Source organism: Cheilinus undulatus, linkage group 1, assembly GCF_018320785.1.
Source record: "Cheilinus undulatus linkage group 1, ASM1832078v1, whole genome shotgun sequence".
In the NCBI taxonomy this organism is placed as follows: domain Eukaryota; kingdom Metazoa; phylum Chordata; class Actinopteri; order Labriformes; family Labridae; genus Cheilinus; species Cheilinus undulatus.
The window spans coordinates 56,143,485-56,170,426 of NC_054865.1; the positions used below are offsets into that span (position 1 = coordinate 56,143,485).

The 26,942-nt window shown below is 39.4% G+C and overlaps 1 protein-coding gene across 1 annotated transcript in view; it reads left to right on the top strand.

Annotated features, from left to right (window-relative positions):
* Positions 1-9,269: 9,269 nt before the first annotated feature.
* The window catches only part of LOC121512555 (leucine-rich repeat and immunoglobulin-like domain-containing nogo receptor-interacting protein 1-B), a 56,324-nt gene continuing 38,651 nt past the window's right edge, over positions 9,270-26,942 (top strand). The window contains exon 1 of the mRNA XM_041791873.1: positions 9,270-9,442. Within this exon, the coding sequence (XP_041647807.1) occupies positions 9,431-9,442 (12 nt within the window). The 5' untranslated portion in view covers positions 9,270-9,430. The remainder of the gene's footprint in view (positions 9,443-26,942) is intronic.

The window sequence follows — 26,942 nt, forward strand, 5'->3', positions numbered from 1 at the left end:
TAATTTGGAATGTGGTGTTCGCAGCAATAAAGCAAAAAAAAAAAGGCAGATAATAGACATACTCAGCCTTAACATCAGAAAGATGAGACGTGCAGATTCAGATCTTGGATTATCTGGATTTGGATTATCTGTATGCTGCAGAAAAACAGGCATGGGTTTTGCTGCCAGGTATGCTTGTTCATGCAATATTAAAAAAAGGTGATGCACAGTGATAAAAAAAAAAGAGTTCTGTTCATCCCTTTTTCCCTCTTTCTTCAACCTCTGGTGCAACTATTTTTGTCTGTTTTGTGTTTACATCTTTGGTAGTAAAATTGCGAATTCACAGAGGCATACAAAGGATGGTTGGCAGTTGAAAGAACATGAAATTACTGATATTAAAGTACAAAAATGTGAGCTATTTCAGTGCATGTACAAATCCATGAGACTGTTTTCTGTACAAAGTGATAGAGGACCAGAAACAACTCATGGCCAGGCATTTGCTTGTGGCTGAACAGCTGCTGAGGACTGAAAAGACACCAGATCAATTAGCAAGCTAGCTACAGCTGATAAAATCTGCTGAGAGTCATTCAACACACAAAAATCAATGGTTTAAGGCCCCGGAAAGAAAGGCCTTCTTCTGTCTTCCTAAGCCTACCTACTTCTTCTATTTTTAAGGGATTTCAAGGCATGGATCTGCCACTGTCATCTATGTGAAGAGGTGCAGGGGTAAAATAACTGAGGATGGCTGTGCAAGCCTGTAGTTAGTTATTAAAATGATGACCCATTCATCATATTCCCACAGGGAGGCGTTTTCCTCTGAAGTCGCGGTCAGGATAAAAAGCTCAATTTTGGATTCAACAACTTCCTTGATTATATAAAATTACCTAGGGTATACATGTTGTGCTAAGTATGCTGCAGCTTGGTAATAATGCATTTTAACTGCGTTGTCTAACTCTCAAAAGCTGTAATGTCAGGGCACTGATGGCACAGCGGTCAGATATTTCCCATGTATGCCGATGGCAAGGGTTCAATCTCTAGCCAACACCCTGTCCTCATCTGTACATAGAGGCATGAAAAGCCCAAAACAAGTAAAATGCAAAGCTATATTCAGCTCATTCATTCTAACAGTGAGTAAATGACTAATAACACCAATATTTAGAAGTCTGACATCCTAAATTGGGAGATTTGTTTCATATCTGAAATAAAAATTCCAATTTATTAGTTCAAAAGATAAGAACACGATATTAAAAACAGAAAAAAAAATGTTTTTAAAGAGCAAATATACGAGGAGAAAGTTGAAATCATGAGTTTGAAAGGTGAAAATATGAGATCAAATTTGAAATCATGAGTTTAAGAATCAAAATACGACTTAAAATTTTAAACTGTGAGTCTGATAGTTCAAAATATGGGATTAAAGAGCCAAAAATTATGAGTTGAAAATGTCTTATATGAGTTAGAATTCAAAATAATGACTTAAAAGTAAAAAATATGACTTAAATTCAAAACTGAGAGTGTAAAAGGTCAAAATATGATATAAAAAGTGAAAATTATTCATTTAAAATGTTAAAATATGAGAAAAAAATTGAAATAATGTTTTTAAAAGTCAAAATGTGGTATTAAAAAGCCAAAGTAAGGAGTTAAAAGGTCATAATATAACTTTAATTTTAAAATTGGGAATCTAAAAGATAAGACTGTGACAAAAAGTCCAAATTCTGAGTTGAAAAGGTCAAAGTATGAAATGAAAGGTCAAAATCACAAGTTTGAGTTGTAATCTTGAGATGCAAAATTGAAAATATGAAACAAAAATGCATTTCTTTCCCAACATTCCCGACGTTTTATGAAATCTTTCTTACTTTACTTTCTTCAGATTTTTATGGCCTAACAAAGATATCTTAAATAATCAAGTTAAAGTTTACATTATTATACTGGAGGAAATCTGCAGACCTCAAACTGGTGGGCCGGTTAGAATGCAAATATGATATGATCTTGCAGGCCGGATATAATCGTTCCATGGGACAGATTTGGCCCCCAGGCCTTGAGTTTGACACCCATGCTCTGAGCCATCATGCAGGTGTCTCTTTAAACTGTTAAGACCTGTGGTTATTTTGGATAAAGTCACTAACTTGTTACTGGAGAAGAGGGACACATGGTCCCTGCAGGTTGTAGCGCTGCAGAGTTGAGTGCCACAGATGGTGAGTTTCTCTTGAACTGACTCATGTTGACATGTAGGAAATAAAAGCAGCTTTCTATATAGTTAAGAGTGCAGTTATTAAATCACTGCATAGGGGAAAAAACAGCACCATTTTATTATTCTGTTCAGTGATTCCATAATCTACAAGCGTTGTGTCGTATTGTTGTTGCAGGTGGAGTTTTCACAGTTATTTAACACGCTCAGGCACAAACCCCAAAGCACCTAAAGCTCAGGCTCAGATGTTTAACAAGCTTGCACAGCAGTTTTGTGACTGCGCAGTCTTCATTCGTTGTCTGAATTAAATATGCGGGGTTAAAAAGCAGCAGCTCATCAGTTAGCAACACAGCCTCCAGAGACAGAGCTGAGCTGTGCGGTGATTTTGGTAGCGTGGCCAAAATCTGAACTGAGGGTCGTGTTAAAAAACCCTTGAGTCAGAGGAGATGTTTGATCCCTATCATCACACACAGTCACATTTACTCTTTGAATTGTCTGTTTGCTAAAGTCTTCCCTTGAACAGAAATTTTATGGGTTAGCAACTATAACCCAGCAGGCCTGTGGAGCTTTGGATTTCTCCACCTTACAGCTGTGGACGGGCCTGCAGAAAGATTAACACTATACACAGAGCTTGGAGGGTGGTGAACTTTTTCAATCCCTCAGAAACCGAGAGCACGAGTACAAAAGTGCATGGCATAAACCAAAGCATGAAATGTACTAGACTACACTTTATATTTGCTACTTTTGTATTTGATATTATATCTTTAAGCCCAAGGGCTTTTTTCTAAGTCACCACATGCTGGATTTTGATGCTGAAAGTAGAGAAAGGGTCAATGGAAATTCAGTTTTAAGAGACTATAAATCAGGGGTGTCAAACTCAATCACAGAAGGGGCCGGACTCTAAATTAAGGTCCAAGCAAACAATGGAGGAGCTCATAATGTTTGTGTATCTTGAATATCCTGAGCTCTACAACACGGCTCTACCGTCGTACAAAGACAACCAGAAGAAAAATTGTGGAACCAACCATTAAAACATATTTTCTAAGGGGAATTATTTTGATGACGGAACCATATTTTTCCCTTCATTTATAGTACATTATACATGTTAATATACAGAGCTTGTGAGGTACTCTACCGTGTTTTGGGGGGGGGGTGGATTTGTGGGTGGGCTCTGCTGTGACATTCACTGAAGCACCTCTATGTCATTGCTGCCTCGTACCGTGGCGGCAGCAGCGGCTTTAAAAAAATGCTCGACATTTCGGGGGACTTCTCCAGCAGGGAGGCGGTTTTCAGGGTAGTTACCGCGCGGCGGTGTGAAAAAGTCTTTAAGCACTATATCTGGAACATTTGAAATTGTAAATATTGCACATAGTCACCGGGTTGTATGTTGACATGTGTTTTTTTTGTTCTTAAAACTTGCACACATGATGACTCACGGATCGGATCATGTGATTCTCTATGTGATTACCTTCACCTGTATATCATGAGGCGCTTTGCACTTGTCACTTTTGTCTGATGAAGAGCAACTCTGCTCGAAACGTCACGGTGGTGCAATAAATCAGTGGTTCTCAACCTTTTCAGCCCACGACCCCAAAATAAAGGCGCCAGAGACCGGGGACCCCCACTCTACCATGAGGGTGGTTGAACACAGCCATGCACATTCAAGAATAGTCATGTGGAGACAAGGCCGACCATAAGGGGGAAAAATGGGAGAGCTTTCTGGGACCCAGCCAAACCGGGGACCCATACAGGACAGCAAAACCATGGTCCATTGTAAACTAATGCTGTGATATCCATATTTCATATTTAACCTGAAAAATAACCACTCTTATCAAAGAAAAATATATATTTAATATTCATTTGAGTAATAAATAACCTTCTTAAAAATGTAATTCCCATTGTTAAATAAAAGAATTAAAATTGGTTTGAAAATAGCTAAAATGGGTTAATAATGGCAAAAAAAATGGTGAAAAAGATGGTGAAACTGGATTTAAAAGTAGCAGAAATGGGTATGAAGAGGCAAAAATTAGACTATAGTGGCAAAAAATAACCAACAAAGGGCAAAAATTGATTAAAGTGGCAATAACGGGCATAAATAGTGGTGTAAGGGGATTACGAAGTGGCTGAAATGGCTTTAAAGTGACAGAAATGGGTGGAAATTTGGTGAAATGGGATAAAACATTGATATAAACTGTCAGAAAAGGGATAACTAAGGCAGGAAAATAGGTAGAAATTGGTTGAACTGGCAAAATGTGCATATCAAATAGTGAAATGCAGTTTAATTGGTGTCAAAAGTTGTTAATAGTAGCAATAATGGAATAACAGAAGCAATATAGGGAGAAAGTGGAAAAAAATTGGTTTAGAAGTGGCAAAAACAGGCAATCAAAGAGGTGGACAGAGTTTAAACTTGACAAAATTTGATTTTAGGTGGCGAAAATGTGTAAAACTTGGCAAAATAGTGGGAAAATTTTAGAAAAAAAGGTTAAAATTTGGCAAAATTGGTATAAAGTGGCAATAGTGTAATTTTAAAAATATTCTTAGTTTTTTAAAACATCTGGAGACCCCCTCTCAGTATCTCGCGACCCCCCCAACCCCAACATTGAGAACCACTGCAATAAATAATCATATTCTGGGAGCCCTGCAGTGTGCGAGACATCTTTCTATTCTTTGTTGGGCCCTCAGGTTAGACCTTAATTCAGAATCCGGCCCCCTCTGTGATTGAGTGTGACACCCCTGCTCTAGAACAAGAAATATCTGTCGACACCTATTTCATTCATGTGGCCGTTATGGGAATAGAATGCAAACATGTTAATGTAACATATTCCTTTAAAATTAAATAGCTGGAGTGGATTCCAGTTTATAACATCATGCATACACTCGTATTTTATCACTGTTTTGGAAACAAAACCATTCAAAAAAGCCACATCGTGATTCCAGTTTGAAGGCCTTCATCTGCTTACAGTGACGTGGGAGAAACTCCTACATGTATATGAACACGCCATGAATCAGCAGTCCAATCTTTTCTAAGTGGCCGTAGATTGCTCTGCCTCATTCAAAGCATAAAACATGGGATGAATTCATCCTGCTTCGTGTCAGGCTGCTCTTATCCTCGGCGTCATCCATTCAGAATTCTTCAAAAATCACCTTTCATCTGCTTTTATTTCCTACCGGGGGCATAACTCATCTCTCTTAGATTAGCCTCTAGTTGGAGAAATGAGCCATAAATCTGTTTTATGTTGTGCTGGTGTGTACTTCCCCTTTCAAATGCAGAAATAATTCTCCCCTCTCTATATGTTTTATTGTAGAGCACAGATGTGCTGCAATTGGCTGTCTGCAGACCTCTGTACTGCTCTTAGTCTAATAGATTTAGTGCAAATGCAGGTTGGGTTCTCTAGAAGAAGGAATTTACATGTTGTTTTTAATGTTAGCTGTAAAAGATTGCAATATTAAACACAAAAGTTATCAATTCATGTACCAGAGGAGGCGCCGTGCAGTCCCTCGGCAGGTCAACATTAAAATATTCACACGATGATAAAAAGAACAGACACGTACTCACAACACTCTCAGTTTGCTTCAAATATCCTCATGGATTTATGACACGTCTCTGAGCTAAAGATAAAAAGAGATGCTATAAAGTGGAGCCACGCTCTTCAAAATCATGTTAAACGAACACAAATTTAAAAATAATGTAAAACCCTTGAAACTCAAAAGACGACTCCCCTACTTTCTCTAACTTCATGTATAAATAAGCTTATATACAACACAGTTATACAATAAAAACACAGGCTAATGTTCCAAACCATTTACTTTAACACTGATAAAAAAAAACAACCACACTGTTTTTTTTATTATTATTTTTTATTTTTTATGTACAGCATGTAAAAATTCGCCACCAGGGTAACCTTGCAAAGCAGATGGATTCGCCCGTTTCTGTGTTTCTCACTGGCGAATCCATCTTGCAAAGCTCTCTTCTGCCCTTTACTGTTTTGCCAGTAATAAAATATGAAAAACTTAATACTGATAAATTATTTTGACTTTTAAAAAGTTAAACAGATGAGTTTAAAGGCTCACAATCTGAGAAAAGTAAATTTATTAGTTAAAAAAAATCAAAACATGAAATTGAAATTAAAAAATAATATTTTTTAAGGACAAATATCCACCTTATTCCTGGGGCCGCTACTGTAAATCTGAATATGGGCCATACTTGTGGTGCTAAAGCGGAAGTACATAAATACATGTAATTTAATACAGCAGCTAACGATAGATGTTAACTACGAACGACAGTTGTTTGATAGAAATTCACTACAAATTTGTAAATATTGATATATTTTTGAAATCACATGTTCACATTGTTTGTTTTTTAAGCTGTAAGCAAGTAAATAAGGTGGATACTACATTATTCCTGGGGGGTCTACTGCTTAAATGTGGTTGGACCTTCCCGTACAGTGGCAATAACAGCAAAACACGATTACTAAAGTGATTTAGCATCAGCAGTGGTTGTTCTGAAATAAATGTTTGCTGCAATAAATACTGCTTCATTGTTGTTAACTCAATAAAGTTAAATTAGCTGAATGTTTAAATAAGTTTTTCTGTAATGCTCAGTACCTGTTGCTTTGGTTGTGGTACCAATTACGTGACAAAGTTGAATATATGTCTTTAACAGCAGTGTTTTAAACATGCTGTTCACTGTTTAAATGCATTTGGGATGTAATTCTTTCAATATTAATTCATCATTTATTCAAAACTTGACATTTACCAAACTGAAGAGCTGACAACTTCAGTCTTGGATAATTTTATTTAATATAATTCTCACATTTTAAGAGGGATTAGTTGGTGGAATAAGGATTTCAGCAACCCCACAAACTAGTAATGTTATCTGAAGGTGGTGTCCAAACTCATTTAACGAAACGTGATGGTTTATTACTATACAGATATGAAGCTAATAAAGTTAGCTTAATATGATTGTCTAGGTTATCAGAGGTAATGTCGTCACTTTGTACTCTTTAGTAGAGGGCAGAGAAGTAATATTGTCCCGATTGAGGTGAAGCAGTCCAAGTTACATATTTTAATGTCCAAATTGCTCTAAAAAATCGCATTTCAGGTCTTGTATTCAATGCAAAGCCCCATTTAGATAGAAGGGACCGGAAGTTGTGCCCATATTTCACGCAAAGAATCATGGGGACTAGGAATAAGGTGGATATAAGAAAGTCAAAATCATGAGTTTTAAAGGTCATGTGAAATAAAATTTAAATTTAAATTTATAATCGTGAAATTAAAGGTCAAATATGATTCAAACTTTAACCCTTTAAAACCTACCATTGTTCAAGTCCGCCAGGACATTTTCTTACATTTTTACATAGTGTATTTAAGAATCATGTGACAGGTCATGCCAACAATGTGATGATGTTTATTTCAACTTAGGAAGTGCTGCAAATACCCATGGTCTCTTTAAGAAAGATTTTTGTTCTGTGCATTTTAGTTTGTCATCACTGCAACGAAAAAGCGCTCTGACACTCGGTGAATGTGTGAAATGTTAGTGTAACTCTCCAGGTTTTATATGCAAAAAGAATGATCGATCTATCTTATCCGGTTTTAAATCTACCGCCATTAAAAAATGGATATGCTTATCGTAGCGCCGACGCTACGCTGGGTTCTACAGGGTTAAATTGTGAGTCTAAAAGGTCAAACTGTGGGATTATAAAGTCAAAGTTTGAAGTTAAAAATATGAGATAAAATACAAAATAATTGGTTAAAAAGGTCAACATATGAATTAAAATGTAGAATTATGAATCCTAAAGCTCAAAATATTAAACTTTTTCAGATCTTGTGCCTGAACAAGGATATCTTAAATCATCAAGGATGATGGGCCAGATATAACAGAAATATGAGATCATCTTGCAAGCCAGATTTGGCCCCCGGGCCTTGAGTTTGACACCCGTGTGCTAATGATTCTGGAAGTATCAGCTTATGGGGTATTGCTAACAAATCCTGCTCCATGTCAGTCTGCTCTTATCCTCGGTGTCATCCATTTTGATTCCTTCAGCCCAGCTTTTTTCAGGATCTGATTGATGGAGCCACCTGTGATCCTTTCATGGCAGTCGTGACATTTTTAGCAACGCTTAGCTGTTTTAAACCAAATTAGAGCAATTCAGTGTATTTGATATAGGAATTAAAATAAAGAGGCCGATGTAAAACAACAACTCCCATGTCTCTGTCCAGGCCTGACAACATGTGTCACACTGTTCATTTTGTAGCCAGGAGCCCTTCATGTCCACCACCACTCCACTAAATCCTCAGCCCCATAATCTCCCATAAACACTCCCTGACTGTGGAGCCTCCTTGGCACCGCCGGCATGTGTGTGCCAGCCCCCCATACCCATTAGCAGCACTAAGCCTCAGCTTCTCCCTCCAAACCCTCGATCCTCTCAGCAAAGGTGAGTCTGTCTGATGATTACCTGACTTTGCACTATGGGTGGCGTTAATCCGCAGCTCTGCTAAGAAATCTGTGAAAACAGAGAAACTACTTATTCATTCCTCTCCAGGAAAAAAAAGACTTAAGTTGCCTCTCATTAGCAGCAAAGGTTTGCATACTGCAGAAAATGAATTTCATTTACTCTTTTCCCTGTAGCTTCATCACTCCCTCCTCCCCTTCATAACCTCACTTCACTTTTTCCTGCTCATCTTCATCCTCCTGCTCTCATCTCTCTCTAACCTCCTTATACCACACACTCTTCTCCCTCTCTCTCTCCCCCCCCTGCAGCCTGCATCCCAGCTAATCAGATCATTCCCGTCCTTCCATAAATAGGAAAACTACAGTAAACAAAAACGGAGAGGAAGACGCTGCCGGTGCAATCAGCAAGCATTTCTCTCTTTTTCTTTTCAAGTCCCCTCGCTGCCTGCGCTCTGTGCCGCTCATTCCTCCCAGTGCACTGCAGCTCCTCCTTCCACCTCCTCTCATCAGCTGCCCCTCCCTCTTCCTCTCTCTGTCTCTGCTAGGTGCAGCATGTATGTGAGCGTGTGCGAGCCAGCAGAGCCGCCTGTGTGTTTACATGTCAGCCTATCAGTGCTGCCGGATTTAGCGCATCTGGAGAGGACGAAGGCATTTCTCAAATGCCCTCTCAGACGAGGGATTCTCATCGCTTCAAACGTCCCTCTTTCCCATCAGAATCTCGCCTAGTCTCTGGTCCAGCATCCCCGTCTCCATGCTTTCGGAGGCATTTTGAATTTCCTTGGCAACATGGAGCTGCCTGAATTAGAATTCTCTGCATGACAGTCCTGGTAAGTACTCTGTCTCTATGGTGGGCTTTGAGCGCTGAGGCATTGGATCTGATTTATTATGGTGCAGTGGTGGGGCAAGGGGATCGCCAGGGAGCAAATTAATGTCAGGAATAAAACTGTGTATCACAGGGAAAAAGGAAGGAATGGAAAGGAAGGGATAATTCTCAGAGGAGGGCTTCAGGTCTTATTTGTGCTTTGTCATCCAGATGGGTTTCATTTTTGCTGTGTGCCATGCAATCTGGCTTTGTACTCTGTGTAGACCACGCACAGTAATGTGTGCATGTGTTTTCTGCTTCTACAATATGTAGATATTTGATATTTTTCAGGGGGAATTTATTAATAGAGAGACAAACTGCTTGCTTCCAACTGCAGAAATTAAAATCTCCAAAAACACCCCTGTCCTGTGATTTTATTTCCCAGTAAAGGTGTGAAGCTGAGCAGGAGAGCGTCTGTTTCGTGCTCCTCTCTCTCTATTTTGCCAGGCTGGTTTTTGCTGCTTCCCAATCTTCTCTCATTAACATTCATGTTCCTCTCAAATGCCAGAAAACTCATCAACACTCACACTTATTCATTCTCAGCAGCCCCGTGCTGTTGGCTATTTCCAGTGGCGATGGAGGGACCTATGCAGGTGTTTGATTGGCCACAGGTTAGATAGAGAGATGGGTGGAGGTGCTGATGGGGAGGGTGGGTGTGTTCAAGACGACGGTCGACTTACTGCTATTATTTATGCAGGCCCAATAAGCAATCTCCACTTTAATTGCTATTGCTTGTTATATTTGCATCTTCATAATCATGGCTGCAACGCTTCAGCAGGCAGACAGCGATGAGGGGACTCTTCCTCTCTGGTTTTTAATAGTGCAGTAACAACCTCTGCAAGCCTCAGACCTCCGACAGTCTCCGAGTGAAGGGTCTGCACTTCAAGTCAGGGTTTATGATCTCACAAAGCTCTTAATTGGGGCCCTGTAATCAGGTTATGACAGCTGATTGGAGCCTCTCTTTTTTTTCCTGTACTTATTTATGCGTGACACTCTAGGTGCACGTCTGCAGCTCCAAAGCACTGTGCGCATTTTCCAGGGATTGAAATGAGCACAGCATGTTTATGACTGCAATTTCTGATGCTATCTGGTGCACAAATGAGGGATTATGATTAGCATTGTTACTGGGCAAACTTATTTCAGCAGCCTACATATTTTCAGTCACTTTGCTCCATTTGGAGGTGAAAGTGCACAAGCAGTGCTAATTAACTACTTCTTCAGTATTGATGCCCACATAACTGGTATTTATGGATACAGCAGAACACATTGATATTCAGTTATCACATATGTGTCCTCACACTTGCTATTACACTCAATCTTAATAAATAAGAGGGATTAAAGTAAATGAGATGCAAATTTATGTCATACCAAGAGATTGTGCCGTATCCACAAAACCCCACCTGTGTCCATTGATTTCCTTCTGATATGTTCCCCCCAACTGGTGCAGCACAGCAAGCTACAGTCACAATGGCTAATGGGAATCTAAATTAACATACAAACACTCTACTGTCAAATTTTCTCCATAAGACATTGTGTTAAATGGCTAACCTGTTTGCACATTCAGGTAACACATAGCATTCTGCATCCAATTAAGCTGATATCCCCCTTTAGTAATCTTACATGGATTTTTAACTCCTTTCTGTGCATCTGTGTTGGTTTGCTTGCTTGAATGTGCTTCTTTTATGCAGCTAAGCCACGTGGAGCCGAGAGTCAGATGGTTACTGTGGCAGGAGTTGTTTCTTTTTTGCTGAATACAGCCTCCTGCTGTGGTAGAGTAACAAAACATTGCAGATAAAAACAGAATTCTGATGATTTACCTTATCCTTGCAGATTTTCCACATTAGAGCCGTTTGGCCTCGGTTTGCATAATTGCACATGCAAGAATTTCAACTCATTACCAGGGGAATATCCATTTTACCGTTGGGAACCAAATACAGGGTTCCTGCAGATCCTTGAAAAATCTTAAATAGTCTCAGATTACACATTTGAAGGCACTTTGATTAAGATATGCCCTTATCCAGTCTTTGTTTTCTAGCCAACCTTATATGATTTGTTGCATAAATATTCTCCATAATTCAGGGAATCAGTAACCTTGCAAAGCAGATGGATTCGCCAGTTTCTCATGATGTCATGAGTTGTTGATGTTACATGTTTAAACACAATTTTAAACTGTTGTTTAAGCAGTTGTAATACAAGTTGCTGCAGCTCATATCAAAGGCACAAGCAGGACGACAGAATACAGTTGCTGTAAATTCAGACATGCACTAACCTTGCAAAGCAGATGGATTCGCCTGTTTCGGTGTTTCTTACTGGCTATCCATCTTGCAAAGCTCCCCTCTGAACTGTTTGGGCCCGGTTAGAAAGTGACAGGGCCAATCAGCATCGAGGGGCAGTACTGAGTTGTGACGTATGCAAGCAGCAACAAGAGGCCGGTGCGTTTATGGCGGAGAAGATCAGCAAGTTTTATCAGAGCTTGAAGACATTTCTTCGTTAAAAGAAGAACAAAGAACGGAAGTGGGTTGTTTTCTTTTTAAAAACAGTCACCATGGTTCGTGTTACGTAGCGGCTACGTCACGTGTTGTTGCTCTGATTGACCCGTAAATATGTGACAGACACAGCGATTATCCAATCACCCTTAGAGTTTTTTTTACAAAGGCTCTGCCCTTTCCCGTCTACGGGGGGTTTTCAAGATGGATGTTACAAAGTTACAAATTTTAGTGTTTATGACCAAAAAATATTCTTTTGCCTCATCCATTTGTAAGGAGGGGAATCGAGAACCAGTTCAGTTAATTCAGTCTGTTGACGTCATTTACATTTAATCTTAACAATTCTCTTGTCGATGCCCTAATTCGACGTGCATTGAATGAACACCATCTCACAAGAAGCACAGAAGTTGAAGTAGAAATGGCAAGCAGTCACAAAAACAGCAGTTGAAAGTGTGGCTTCAATTACCAAAAAAATGACCCAAACGGTGCAAAGTTTGTTGAACAGTAGCTGCGTTTCCATTACCCTTAGAAATGTGCAAACTCTAAATAGCGCAATAAAAACAGGTCATGGAAACACCTGAATTTTAAGAAATCTCTCAAATATCGCTAAAAATGTTTTTACATGCTGATGAGGAGGTTTTTCAGACATTTCGATGTAGAAAAGTATCGCAAAAGTGTAATGGAAACACTTTTTCTGCATTTGCATGTCACATGACCAGTTCACTCTGAGACAACATGGCGCGGTACGTGTGGACAGAAGAGGACACAAGACTTTTCTTAACATCATACTTAAACCCTTTAACGTAGTTTTTGCCAGACGTACGGACTTTTCCTCTGAACTATCGTCTTTTGCCTTCGTCTTTTGTTCAGAATTATCAGAGCAACCGCCGTAGATGTAATCATAACCGTACCAACACGCTACAGGTTTGGAGCATCCAGCTTCCTTGCAGCGGAGTCTCGTGAGATGAGATTAAGAGGCGCATGCCCAAAACTCCCTTCAATGGAAACACATTCAAAGAGCAACTGTACTTAGTCGAAATTTAAGAAATAAAACTTTTATTTTGCAAAACACTGTAATGGGAACACAGCTAGTTATTTCATGCAAGGCATGCATCTTTTTGCACATGAACTGTTCATTTACTTTTATATGTGAAGGGATCTTGGATCAAAAGTGTAGTTTAAACTTAAAATGATGAGTAATAATCAGACAACATCAATACCAGTTTAAATACCAAGGCAAGAAAAACAAAAGTTGTAGTTATAAAATACCTTGTCATTTCTTGCATTTAATTACCAAAAACTGCAAGCAGACTCCTACACACAGCCCTTTGTGTTGATGATTTGTGCAGTCAAGACATTGCTCTTTTAATTTCTCTCTCTCTCTCTCTCTCCTTGGAGCATTTGGATAAAAATGTGACTGAAGATTTGAGCCTTTCTCTTAATATTAATCTTTCCAGTGCCCTTCAGTAAAATAAGTGAGACTGTTTTAGCACCAGGCTTCTGAAGCAATTCAGAGTAGCACCACTTTAGACAAAATAGTGAACTGAAAACTCCAAACAAAACATATTTTTTACATGGTTTAAAGGGACATATTGTGCAAAAATCACTTTTTCAGGCTCTTCTTATAAAAATATGTTCCTTCAAGTCCCAAAAGAATCCCCCCCCCTCAGGAAATGTGTGCTGAAACAAGCTGTTCTCAGATTTTCCTCTCATGATGTCATGTGGGGAGTTAGTCCCACCCCCAAGTTCGAATGGCCCTCCTCACAAGATCCACCTTCCTCTCCTTATTGGATCAGGAGAGCCAAATCCATTAAGCCACATCCACTTCTTGTGAGGGGTGGAGTCAGAGAGCTCAGTAACATTTAAAGCCACAGACACAGAAACAGCTCGTTCTGAGCAGGGCTGAAATAGAGGGAGTTTTAGACATGCAAAAATGCAATACTGGAGTATTTTTTTTTTCAGCAACAAACATCACAGGCATGTTTTGGGGACCTCTGAGAACAATATAAGGTTGTCTTAAAGGGGTTAAATATGTCACCTTTAATTAGTCAAGACCAGTGTTATTCAACCCTGCCCAACCAAAGAGCCAAATTGTTGGAAAATACCTCACAGTGTCACAATCTAAGTGGTGAAAAGTGGCAAAAATGGCTTGAAGTAACAATAAAAATAAGTTGATGGTGGCAAAAATTGTCAAAAAGAAGCCAAAATGGGTAGAAAAAAGTGAAAGAGGGTCAGAAAGTAGCAAAAATGGGTGAGGAGTGACAAAAATGAGTAACAGGTGGCAAAAAACAGCCCAAAAGTGGCTTAAACATGGGGAAAAAATGAGTAAAAAGTGACTAAAATGAGAAAAAAGCGGTCAAGAATGGCAAAAATGGGCAAAAAATAGGAAACAAGTGGTATTTAATGGCAAAAGGTGGCTTAAATGGAATAAAAATGGCAAAAAATTTGGAAAATTGGCAAAAGGAGGTGGCAAAAAATGGGCAAAAGTAGGAAATGTTCATTGAACTTTCTACTGAAATTTAAAAAAAAATCCAAATTTTCATAAAATTTAACAATTATATATTTAGTACCTCATTTTTTTCATTAAGTGTTTTTGGTAATTGATAATCCACTTGAGGGCATTTTTATCATTTATCAGATTGTATTTATACGTTTTTTTGAGTAATTTATTGAGCATATTGATTAGAGGTATCATAAAAGTATGTATCAAATATGCGACAACAGGCGTTAAGGGGTTAATGGCAAAAGTTAGCTTTGATGGGCAAAACGTTGATAACTGAGGCTAAAAGAAGTAGCAAAAATGGGTGAAAAGTAGGGGAAAAAATGGTATTTAGTGGCAAAAGGTAGCTTAGAAGGGTGCAAAGTGGCAAAAAAATGGTAAAAAAAAAGTTTCTCTTTTTTAATGTTTTCTGGGGGAATGATATTTATAATTTAGACATAATAGAGCCTCAAATAGTCACAAAAGAGCCACACGTTGAGTATCACTGGTCAAGACTATTAAAAAACTACATGACTGATAACTTATTGTTATCCATAAAAAACACTAAAAGGGGACTAAAGAAGTAATCAGCCCCACCAAATGACATATGAAGGGGATCTATCATGAATACCAACCTTTTCAGAATTGTTGCACATGCATTTTAATATCAGGAGTACCTCCTAACCTATACAATGTGAAATAAAACAACCCAGTCCTTTGTTCCCAGTCTGCCCATGTGTGAAAACATGAAATCTGACGGTGTGTTCAGAATCTGCTGTAACATCACAATGGGTGTCATTTTAATAATCCTCGACCCTCACCTGGTTTCTCCTCCCACAGCCACGGAGGAACGCAGCCATACTGGTGTTGGCACACCCCGGGGTGAGAGGAGACTTGTTTGCATTGAAAGAGACGCACACACAGAAAAGAGAGAAAAACGCTGTTCCAGGCTGCTTTATAAAGGCTTAGAAACCTCTGGTGCTTGATTCATGTTCAGCACAGCGCGGATGTGTTATTTAAACCACAGGAGGCTGTGTTCAATGGTGGAAAGAGGTATGTTATTTACCTTTTTTTTTAATTCAGACAATGCGGTTACATGAAGAATATAAAAAAACTAAGCCCTTCCTGCAAAACATCCTCTTATAGCAATATCTGGAGAGTGGAAAATTACTAGCTCTGTGTTTTATTTAATCTATATTTTGGTTCTAGAAGGCTAGATGCCAACCGACTTTATATTTAGTGGCTGAGGATTAAAACTAACAGCTGGAAGTGTCATAAATACACTGGAAATGTTGCAGTACCAACATTTGCTGATGCCTTTGCCAATTTAAGTTGTGCTCTCTTTCTTTCTCCCCTCACAGCATCAAATACAGGTGTGTCCCAAACCTTAGAATATCATGAAAATGTCTTTTGTCCCTGTGATTTAACTGAAGAAGTGAAACTTCCATACATTCATCATTACAAGTGGAAATATTTCAAGATTTATTGTGTTTTTGTCTTGATGATTATGGCTTACAGCTCCCGAAAAATCCACTATCTCAAATTATTGCATTATCAACAATATCAGTCTAAAAAGGACTTATAATACAGACATATAGACTTTCAAGAAGGTTATGAGCTTGGTCAGACCTCCATTTACATGCTCATGTCATGAAGCTGATCAGACTGTGGTCCTGCTGGGGTGTTATGAAGCCCAGGTTGCTCTGATAGCAGCCTTCAGCTCATCTGGATTGTTGAGTCTGGGGGTCTCTCATTTTCCAGAGATCCTCTATGGGGTTCAGGTCAGACCGGTTGGCTGCCCATTCAAACACAGCAACACCATGGTCAGTAAACTAGTTTCTGGTAGTTCTTGCTTCAGTGTGGGCACGTGAAAATGAAATCAGTATCTCCATGAAGCTTCTCAGTAGATGGAAGCATGAAGGAGTCTAAAATCTCCTGGTAGACTGCTGACGGCGTGGACTCTGGACTTGATAAAGACCAGTGGACCAACACTGTTGAACACGGTTGTTTAAACTAAAACAGAGTAAGAGAATGAAGGCTCAGGAAACCTCTGGAAATTGGACTTTTCCAAAGTATTCCAATGTTTTGAGATAATGGATTTATTATTTGTGCGAGCTGTAAGGCGTAATCATCAACATTTAAAGAAAAAAGTCTTGGAATATTTCACTTTGTCAGAGATGAATCTATAATTTATAAAAGTCTGATTTTTTTTGAGGGTCAGAAATTTTCTTAAATCTTTGCTTTTCTTCGACTCTTTTGAATATCAAACCAAAAGCACTGTTAAAAGATACAGGGCAGAAGTATGTTAATTTCAACAAAATGTTCAAAACTTTAATAAGAAGTTACCAGTAACCTGGACTTAATATATCACTCAACCAATCAGTCACAGTTCATCTTTTTTTTAATACCAGATCATAACATAACAGATCTTTTCTGAAGCCACTTTACAAAATGAGAGTCTAGACCAGCTCTTTGGTATTCTGTTTCAGAGACGTAACAGTAATCCATCATCAGTCTGTTATTTAGCTACCTTCAGGCACTCTAGACAACTCAATTAGACAGCGAAACCTCCCACCTGCCATTTAAACGGATGATTCCATGCTGTAGATTTTACTGGCATAAGAACTCACAGAAACTGCAGTGATCAAATGTGACTTCTGTAGAATAAAAACAGGAAAGTCAATCAATGTCTGCACAACGTTCCATTTGAACAGCTGTGCTCATTTCCATGTTGTAAGACTGTAAAAATTCACATCCAGTTTGTGGCCTTTCCCGGACTACTCAGCCTGACTGGGGGATGCAGGTTTACCAGTGGACTTGGCCTTGTCTGCAATTCAAGATTGGAAACCATTGGAAACAGATTATTTACAACTCTAGTAACAGCAAAAGCAGAGGCATAGCTATGGATTATGGGCCCCCAGAAAGAATATTACACAGGGCCCTCCTTAACCGGCAAGCCAAGCAACCAATGTTGCATTGTTTTTACAAACACCTCTGAATTTTAAGGTATTTTTTAAACTATAATTTCTCATTTATTTGATACTGGACTACTGGACTACACCATTTAGATTTTAAGGGAGGAGCAGGCCCCCCTCCAGTAGTGTATTTTACCCTATTTGATGCAGGTTTCAGTCCGTTGATCGATTTATGTAGTTGCTTTAATTCAAGTTTTCAGTTAAACGCCTGAAATAAGGTCTGTGGTGAACCAAAGCTCAAAAGAGTTTAACGTTTTATCCTACAACATAAAATACATCTGCAGCGTGCCTCACCTTTGAATTGTGTATCTTTTCACGTCTTAATAACAATGGTTGCTAAAAGACAGCTAACAAGGACTACAGCGTTTGTCAGGAAGAATATACGTAATCATCTGAAGCATGGCAACTGAGCCCGTCACTCACTAGTATCTGCGGGTGATGACGTTAGCTTTTTACTTTCCTCAGATTAACGAACCAGATATGATGCTTATATTATCAATTTATGAAGATTGTCTTTATGAACAAAACATGTAAGTTTCATAAACGTTTAACTGGACACAGAGCTTATTTTCAGCAATAATCCAAAAACCCATTGAAAAATCCCAGAGGGTCGACGCCGAGGGAACCCATGTGACTTGAACTTCCGCGTTTGCCTACAAAATTATATCATGACTGCACGACTCTGTGGACTGATTATTTTAATGTCAACATCATTACCTCTGCCAAGGAGGTTATGTGATCGGGTGGGTTTGTTAGTTTGTTAGCAACATAACTCAAAAAGTTATGGACAGATTTTGATGAAATTTTCAGGAAATGTCAGAAATGGCATGAGGAAGAACTGATTAGATTTTGGGACTGATCCGGATCACCGTTTGGATCAAGGATTCTGTACTATTAGGAGATAGGTCTAATGGCGGAGGTCTGCGCTGTTACCACTTTACACCAGGAGATGGCAGACATGAGCAACTTCAATCCCAGCAGCATTTGTGGGTGTGTTTCTATTCAAAGTTTTGGAGTTTATAGAGTTTGAAGGATGCAGGCCAAGTCGAGGAGACGAGTCAGAGCATAACAGAGAGAAAGACAGCGAATTGTAGTGAATATACTCACAATGCTGGGAGAAATAGAGGAATATTCACCCTCTGCCATGACTTTCAGTCGTTCAGTAAGACCATGGGTGAGACTGTCAGTGCATCTGTTGGCACCGGCAGGCAATGCTCCCACCATGACAGTCCACCCATGGCGAAGCCAATGCTTTGTCTCACCATGTTTCCACCCCACCAGGGAGGGAGTAATCAGCGAATACCATGGTGGGGGGCACATGGGGACAGATCCAGGAATTTTTTAAAGGATGCTTCACTATTGGGAGATAGGGCTAATGGCGGAGGTCTGCTTTTCTAGTTACTAATGAAATTTGGACAGAAGAAAACTAATAACAAAAGGTCTTATTGGTATTTCACTGTTCATTCTAATAAATCAGAATAATCTACAAATATTGAACAAAGACGGCTTGTTGAATGAAATCAGTAGGATTCAGAGAGGCTTTTCCCCGCTCCCTGCAAAGACAAAAACTGGAGTAATTATAGACAGATTTGAGAACGCTCTTATTTCATCCAATTGTCAGGAAAGAAAGAAGAAATGGAAATGTTATCTTTGTAAGCTGATATAATGTTACAGTTCTTCTCAAATGTAAATACTGACTCAATTTGGATAATCTTTTTCCCAATATTAGTTTGCTATTAACAGATTTAGACAATGCACACAATTGAAATAAAAGCCATGAGGTCTAAACTTCAGTCAATTCCATGCCAAACAAACATCACAGCTGGGCAGACCCACTGAAAGCTGCTCTGCTGCTGTTTCTCAGCCTGCTTTGTTCCATGCTGTTATATGCTTTATATTCTGTGATGCAGCTGTCTGCATCTCTCTGAATAAAGGTATAATGAATAGAAAGCCTCTATATTTGTTGCAGAGTTTACCGCATGTGCTCTTTGTGAGTACCAGTAATACAGGATAGATTATTCTCCCTCTGTGTGAGGCCTCTGTGGGCTTTTTTAATGCTTTATTTTTCTCATGTTTGATTTTAAAATCTAATTATAGCCTGTTTTATTTAAAAATCAGGGCACTCTTGCACATTACAGTTCACTCGTGATGCCCCAGAAAGGAACGGCGTCTAAAGCGCCCAGGCTCACAGCTAGGGCGTTACTCTTAAAGCCTTTCTCTGTAACAAGATCTGTGCAGAATCGAGACGCTGCCACATAAATGGGAAACATCAGCCACCTTGAAGAGGAAACGGTGGGAGTGATTGTGGTGACGAGTGTCAGAGCTCGTGTTTAGATGGCGTCTGCTGGATGCCGAGGTGACAGACGGAGGCCGATCTGTCACAGGATACTCAAATTTGCGTTCTACAAATGTATTCAGAAGGTCACCGTCCTGCTGCTCGGCTGCAGCCTTCCTCATTTAAATTTAATAATAACAGCTTTATGCAAAATGTGAGCCAGTCAGTGGCTCATAGGAGGGAGGGCTGAGGTTGCCTCATGCACACGCTTCCGGCTGCACTCAGGCTGCAATAACGACAGCAGAAGTGATCGAGTGGAATCCATCCAATTAATCCAACCATCGATTCATACCATTATTCACTTGGACTTGTTATTTATGTCTTTTTTATTTAGATGTGTAGCCTCATTGAAACATAGGGCCTTTTCAAGAGAGCTGAGCAAGAAAACAACACACAAAGGTAAATCATTTCTGACACCTGTAGTCTAGTTTTGCAAAAGGATATGATGAATTATTACCTTGTATTTCAGCATTCTCAAAACTACAAGGACTGTGTTTTCTAGCGGTCAAGCTTCTGGCACTGCATCTCTCTCCCTACGCAAAAGGCTTAAGCATTTCTTCAAAGAAATGGATGTAAAGAAACCATTTGAATACACTTTGCAAGTGAATGGTCCAAGTTTTCTTGCATTGGTGGAAAAAGAGAAGAAAAGAAAGCAAAGCGCTTCGTATTTGTACTGTAGCCAGTGATTATTGCCTGAGTGAGAGTGAAAATCTCTCACAATCTCCCTTTGTGCTTTCGATGAAGCGCAGTAAGAAGCTTGTTTGGGTTAAATTGCCTTTAGCACGCCATTTCTCTTCAATCCCAACCCGTAAAAACATCTTACATTCCTCGATGGAGAGTGGGGGATAAAGGTTTGTGTAATTTCCAGCTTATCCTACTTGACTTTCAAGAGAAATGGGTGCTAATGAAGAAAAGAGCCTCTTTAACAGTATTAAGCAATGTTGTTGAAACAAGACACAGATCTGCATAGTAATACTGTAGAAAAGGTTAGATGTAGTGCAGGGTTTACAGCAGGCTTTGGGCCCTACTGTGATGGGGTTTGGCACACTGTCTCAAGTGCATGGTGCACAGCGATTCAGGACTTTTCTCAGGGTCAGTTCAATATTAAATAAAGGTCAGCCTTAAACATGTATTATGCATGTATTTAACTTAACATTGACAGCCTTTCAAGTGTCTATTCAAGTACTTGGTGCCATTTAGGTATGAAGAGTAGGCCTATAGTACGAATGCAACCTCAAGTCAGGGACTCACCAGTTTTACACATCACCTATTGTTTTCATTCCAAGAAAAGGTCAGAGGTCTAATCTGGGATTAAATTATGTATAGGCCAGTTTTAGAAGTAGTTGCATGAATGGTGACTCACTTAGCTTCATTAGCTTTAGCTAAAGCTAACATATCTATGCTAGCTACACAGTTAACATCGCTGTATAAGCCAAAGTAGCTGAGTTAGCTTAAGCATTGTGAACTTCAGCAAACATGGCTAAAGCTAAGCTAGCTACTTAGATAATGTATCTCTGTAGTTTACATAGATGCTCAGAGTTTTGTTTTAACTAGCTTACCTTCAAAGCTACACTATCTATAACTAAATTAGCTTTAGCATTGTGAGCTTCACAGGGTTCCTGCAGATCCTTAAAAAGTCTTAAAAGGCATTGAATTAATGAATCTAAAAATAAGGCCTCAATTGGCTTTAAAATGTCTTAAATCAATCTTTCAAAAGACTTAAAAAATGTTAACACGTGAAAAGTAGGATTTTATGTTTGTAAATAGTCTCAAATCTCAAAATGATTGGTAACATTTATTCTTTAAAATAATTTACTGAATGACTCTTGTGGTAACATCATGCAATCACGATAGCAGAACCAACACAACAGTGATGGGGTTGCAGCCGGGACTCTTAGAGCAGATGCACGTCGTTCATGTAGCAACTTTGGAAAACATGGGAAGTATAAATTCAACGAAAATTGGCTGTCCAACCAAGATTTTTCTTCATGGCTGAAAGCGGTACCTGCAGGCCCGCCCCTGCCTAAACGCAAACTATGCATAGCGCGTATGGACTCAACATCGTGGGGGGCCTCACTTCGAGCATTTTCCTCTCTCTCTCTGCACGCCAGTCAGGTGTTTGTGTGATAAATATGATCGAGGTAATGTATATACAATATTGACCAGACAGAGACTTTACCTGGCCGTTACGTTAGTAAATCGTCTCTCAAGATAACCATTTTTGGAAATCAGTGCCATCCGTAATCAATGAGGTGCGTGCAGTGTGCACTCGCTCTCTCTCTCTCTCTCTCTCTCTCCTCTGACGCTTGCAGCACAGAAACTCTAATCACATGTGTCCTGTATATCCACCTGTTATTCATATCAGTGTCTACTTTGGGCCTCACTTCTGCCAGGGGTGGCCCTGGGTACCAGGCAATGTGTACAAGGCCATTTGTGTTTGTGGTGAAGTTGGTCTTGAATTTGATTAAAAAGTCTTAAAAAGTCTTGAATTTAACTTGCCTCAAGCTGTAGGAACCCTGCTTCAGCTAACATGGCTAAAGCTAAGCTAGCTACTTAGATAATGTATCTCTGTAGCTTGCATAGCTGCTCAAAGTTTTGCTTTAGCTTTCTTACCTTCAAAGCTACACTTTCTATAACTAAGTTGGCTTTAGCAAATACAGATAACATTGATACATAGCCTATGTAGCTTCTTTGGGAGCAAAGCTTTAAATCTATTAGCTATGTAGCTTACACAGCTGTTTTGCAAGCTTAGTTTTTGGCTTTTTCTGCCAATAGTTGCAGTCAGATTACTAGACACTGCCTCAATTGCACAAATACCATAGTCATTTTTAGGTTATTTTGTGTTTTTGTTACCAAACATTGCTAAAAAAGTACTAAACACTTTGCAGTTTTACAAATATGTTGGCAATGTTTGATAAGTGCTTTTTTTTTTTTTTTTACTGTCAAAGGTTGCATTAAGTACAGCACACTGTCTCAGCTGTGCAAATGCATTGGCAATGCTTAAGTAGTTTTATAAATAAGTAGCAAACTTGCATTTTATTATCCAAAATTGCAAGCAAAAAAATGTACAATGTCTGTTTTACACTATTACATTGGTTGTGTTCAGTAATGTCCCCATTAATTTGGCAACTTTAAGCAATTTATTTAATGTTTATTTGTATAGGGACAAATATGAAGCAAGTAAGCATTTGTAAATTAGCTTAAGCTAATTTGCAATCCTAGCTGGGCTTTTAAAATAGATATAATTCCCAAATAAACACAGTCACAACATTAAAATGACAACAAATTCACCCAAAACAAGCACAACATTAAAGAGACAAAACATAGACACATAAAATACATAATCACACAATGGCACAAAGTTAGAAAGGAAGTGCATAATCATCTGTGACTACAAGACTGAGCCCTCTTTAAAAACTGTCTCAGTACGAGTTTAAAATGATCCCAGTCTGGATTAAGTTCGAGCTCTACTAGTAAAGCATTCCACATTTTGACCCCCTGAATGGAGAATGCTGTTTGTCCCAGTGAGGATTTACAAAATGGCACATTACAGTCTCCATGGGACGCTCCACGTGTCACAGAGCCAGATACTCTGAGGGAAACAATGAGGTGACTGAGCACCTGGGGAGCCTGATTATTAAACATTGATGAATTAGTTTCAGGTTAGCAAATTTAATGAATTACCAAAACTTAACATATAAATTTTTTTTAAGAATATGGCAGTGATGGGGCCTTTTTTCCTCCCCATCTAGGATTTGAATTGCTCTGTTGTAGATCATCATCACAGGTTTAATTATTGTAGGTGCTTGTGATCAGGAGGTTACACTGTAGCTGAGGTGAGAGAAAATTATAGAGTGCATAAAAACATTTGCTGCATGAAATGGTAAGCAGTCTCTAATAAGCTTAAATGTGTAAAGGTTTGCTTTAGCAGTTCTACAAGCCATTTTCACATGCCTCTCAAATTTAACATTAGAGTCTAACTGAAGACCAAGATAGTTTGTTGCCTGCTCAATAGACTGTCCTTCGATTTTAAGATTTAAGTTTGAACTGAGGACCAGGCCCTGGTAGAAAAACAAATAGACACTGTTTTCTTTGTGTTAAGTGAAAAGGCCCATTTATGCTCCCTTTACGTACAAAAATGTATACGTGATTTTCAAACGATGGTAATGTCACCGCTCACATACTTCCATGCATCCTTTACATTGGCAGGGATGTTAACCCATAGGCTACATCCAAGGGGGGTGCAGCCCAGCCCAGCCCAGAGTCAAAAGTTTATGACAACAAACTCAAAAACAAACATGGCGATTGTGGAGGAGGTAATGATAATGTACCTCTTGCATAAAAGACAAAAACAGAGGCAGTGTTGTAGGAGGCCCACTCGCACAACCTTTCCTCAAAAAGTTCTGACATCGTTATTTCTTCTTCGTGTCTCTCTAGAGCTTTGTATCGGGTAGTGACAGCAACACTGCCCACACGGTTTCCAGTGGTACTACTCCGTTTGGTCCGTATCCGTAAGCTTTATGGAAACATGCAGAAATACGGACAAAATGAACGCGGAGCACAAATAGAAGGCTCTGTCTATATCCGGATTCGTATTTAACATTGAGCATAAATGGGCCTTAAGACATGACATGTCAAGGAGAGACATGAGCTCTCAAACCAAGCAGCAACAGACTGCAAATGATGAAAGAGCTGTACAGAAACTGAAGATGTGGTCTTACCAGACACATACAGGACAGTATCATCTGCATACATCTGAAAACTTGCTCCCACACATGACTGATGTCACGTTTCTGCAAGTCGCATGATGTGAAGGACAGGGGTCACGGACAGGGAAAGTAACAAAAAGAAAATCCGCACCTTTATACAAAACAAAAATAAGGCCTTTGGGGTCTAAAAGATGGAGTGGAGTTATGCTTCTCCACAGCCACCCACTAGTTTTGCCAAAAGTAGGCAAACTAAAGTAAAAAGGCCTCAAACAGAGGTAGAATCGCTTGGTGGGGAGAAAACACTAAGTGCAAAAATCTCCTTAGAGATCAACCCTCACAAAAACTCTAGAATTTACCCTCTTTCCCTCAAAACACATAACCACTCTCAAAAACACTCATCACACAAACCAAGAGAAACCAACTGAAAGTGTTGGCTCTTTGGTGTCACACACCAAACTGAGGGAAAGAACCTCCTTTTATAGACTACCCAGGCTGATGAGCACCAGCTGAGTGCAATGAGGACAGGTGAGCTGAGTGAGAGGCTCGTTAGGAGTGCTGGAGGTCACAGACTACCTCTATCTGTAACACTGAGGTAAATCATTGATGTATAAACTGAAGAGAAGTGGACCAAGAACAGAGCCTTGTGGGACACCTGTTGTAGTCTTCAGAGATGATGACTTCTCTTTATTAATGACTACACAATGTTCTCGGTCTGATAAATAGGATAGGATAGGAACATTTCACGGTGTGCATCGGACCAGTCTGCTTCATCTACTGTTACCCACAATGCAAAGCGCCAAGTCAGAGTTTGTAATAGGGCAGAGCGGTGAAAATTTCACCGGAGCGGCTGATGGTTACAAAAAGTGCCTTTTATCTTTACTTTTTTAACATGTACTATAGCGAAATAAGTTGTAATAAGGTCACATTGTTTTTGTTTTGCTGTTATGGCTTGTAACGGCTGGAAAGGTGCTGTCAAGTGTGTCCTTTCACTGCACTATACATGCTAAGCTAAAAAAACTGCTATAAAAATTCCGAAATATCAAATAGAAACACTTCCCAGATGTTTTCTGTTTGTAAATGGATGGAAAACACTGTAGCGTTGTTTGCAACCAGCTAAACCGGGTCAACCATACTACACAATAACGTCTGCCTGGCAGTCATACTGCATACTACTGTCGAACGCAGTACGCAATGTGCAATACGTACTGCATACTGAGTTTGGCAGGAGTATGCAGTAGGCCAATTCGAAAGCGGCCTTTGTCTTCTGAGGTCAACAAAAGCTCAAGAGGCAGGATAATGGCGTGAGCGCTTTCCTCAGTTCAGATTGTAACTTTTTTAAATCTGAGAGGATTGCATTTCTCCTGAGTGAGCGTGGCTTCATCACATTCTACAGACATGCCCACACCATCCTGCCTCATTTTTCATGATTTTAAAGCCTAATTTCATAAAGTTAGACATGTTGTATTTGACTGAAATTTGACCTGGCGGTTCATAACACAGTGGCCTGTCATACAACAAACCTAAATACAGATCAATTTTTACTATACAGGGTCTTTAACACGAGGACATGTCTCTTTATTGAAAAAAAAATGCTGGCATATTACTTCATACTTCCAAACTTGGGCAAATTTTTTTGGCAACACTTCACAAATGTAGATAACTGAGACATCTCTCTCTTTCTGCAACTGAAGATCATAACTGAAGATCTGTCGTTGTTTTAAAGCCTCTTCCTTTTTGATCTTATCATTTGTTAAAAGATGGAGATTGTATCGTTTCAACAAACACAAAAGCAGCTCTTTGATGCCAAAGAAGGATTCAAAGCCAGGATGAAATTTACTAATTACTAAAATGTGGAAAACGTCCTTTGAAGGCACACCAAATCCTTAGTTGGTTTTATTTTCCTTATCAACACTGAATCCCATGACTCATCAGAGGTTGTAATAAACTAGCCTGAAAGACTGAACAGCCCAGTCTGTGGTTTGCAGCCTCTCACAGTTAATTGTTCAGGTTCACCACTCTGTCTGATTTAGTCCCTCCGGCTCTCACTAACCCCCCTATATAAAATCCGTGGGCAGCTGCTCCTGGCTCAAAAGCTTCCAGCACGAAAACTCCCACACAATGACTGTCCACTACCTGCCTGGTGTGTTAGGAGCACAGTCGGGGCCAGTATCTTTCAGAGGGGTCGAGTGCCTGGCAGAGACGGTCGAACAACTGTAAACCGAAGAGGCAGAGGTTTGTTTTTTACAGGGGCTGAAATTAAAGTGATAACTGGGCCATTTCTCACATGGCTGGGCAAAGAATCCACAAGAATATAAATGTAGAATCCAAGTGAATTAGTAAGTAACCATGGGCCGTCCTAAGGCCATGTTCTGTTGGATAACATTAGTCTCTCACACCAGCACTTACAAGCTCTCGGGCTTTGGCTTTGTTTTGAAATCTCTCTCTTGGATCTATTGGTTCAAGTTGGAGCTTTACTTTTCA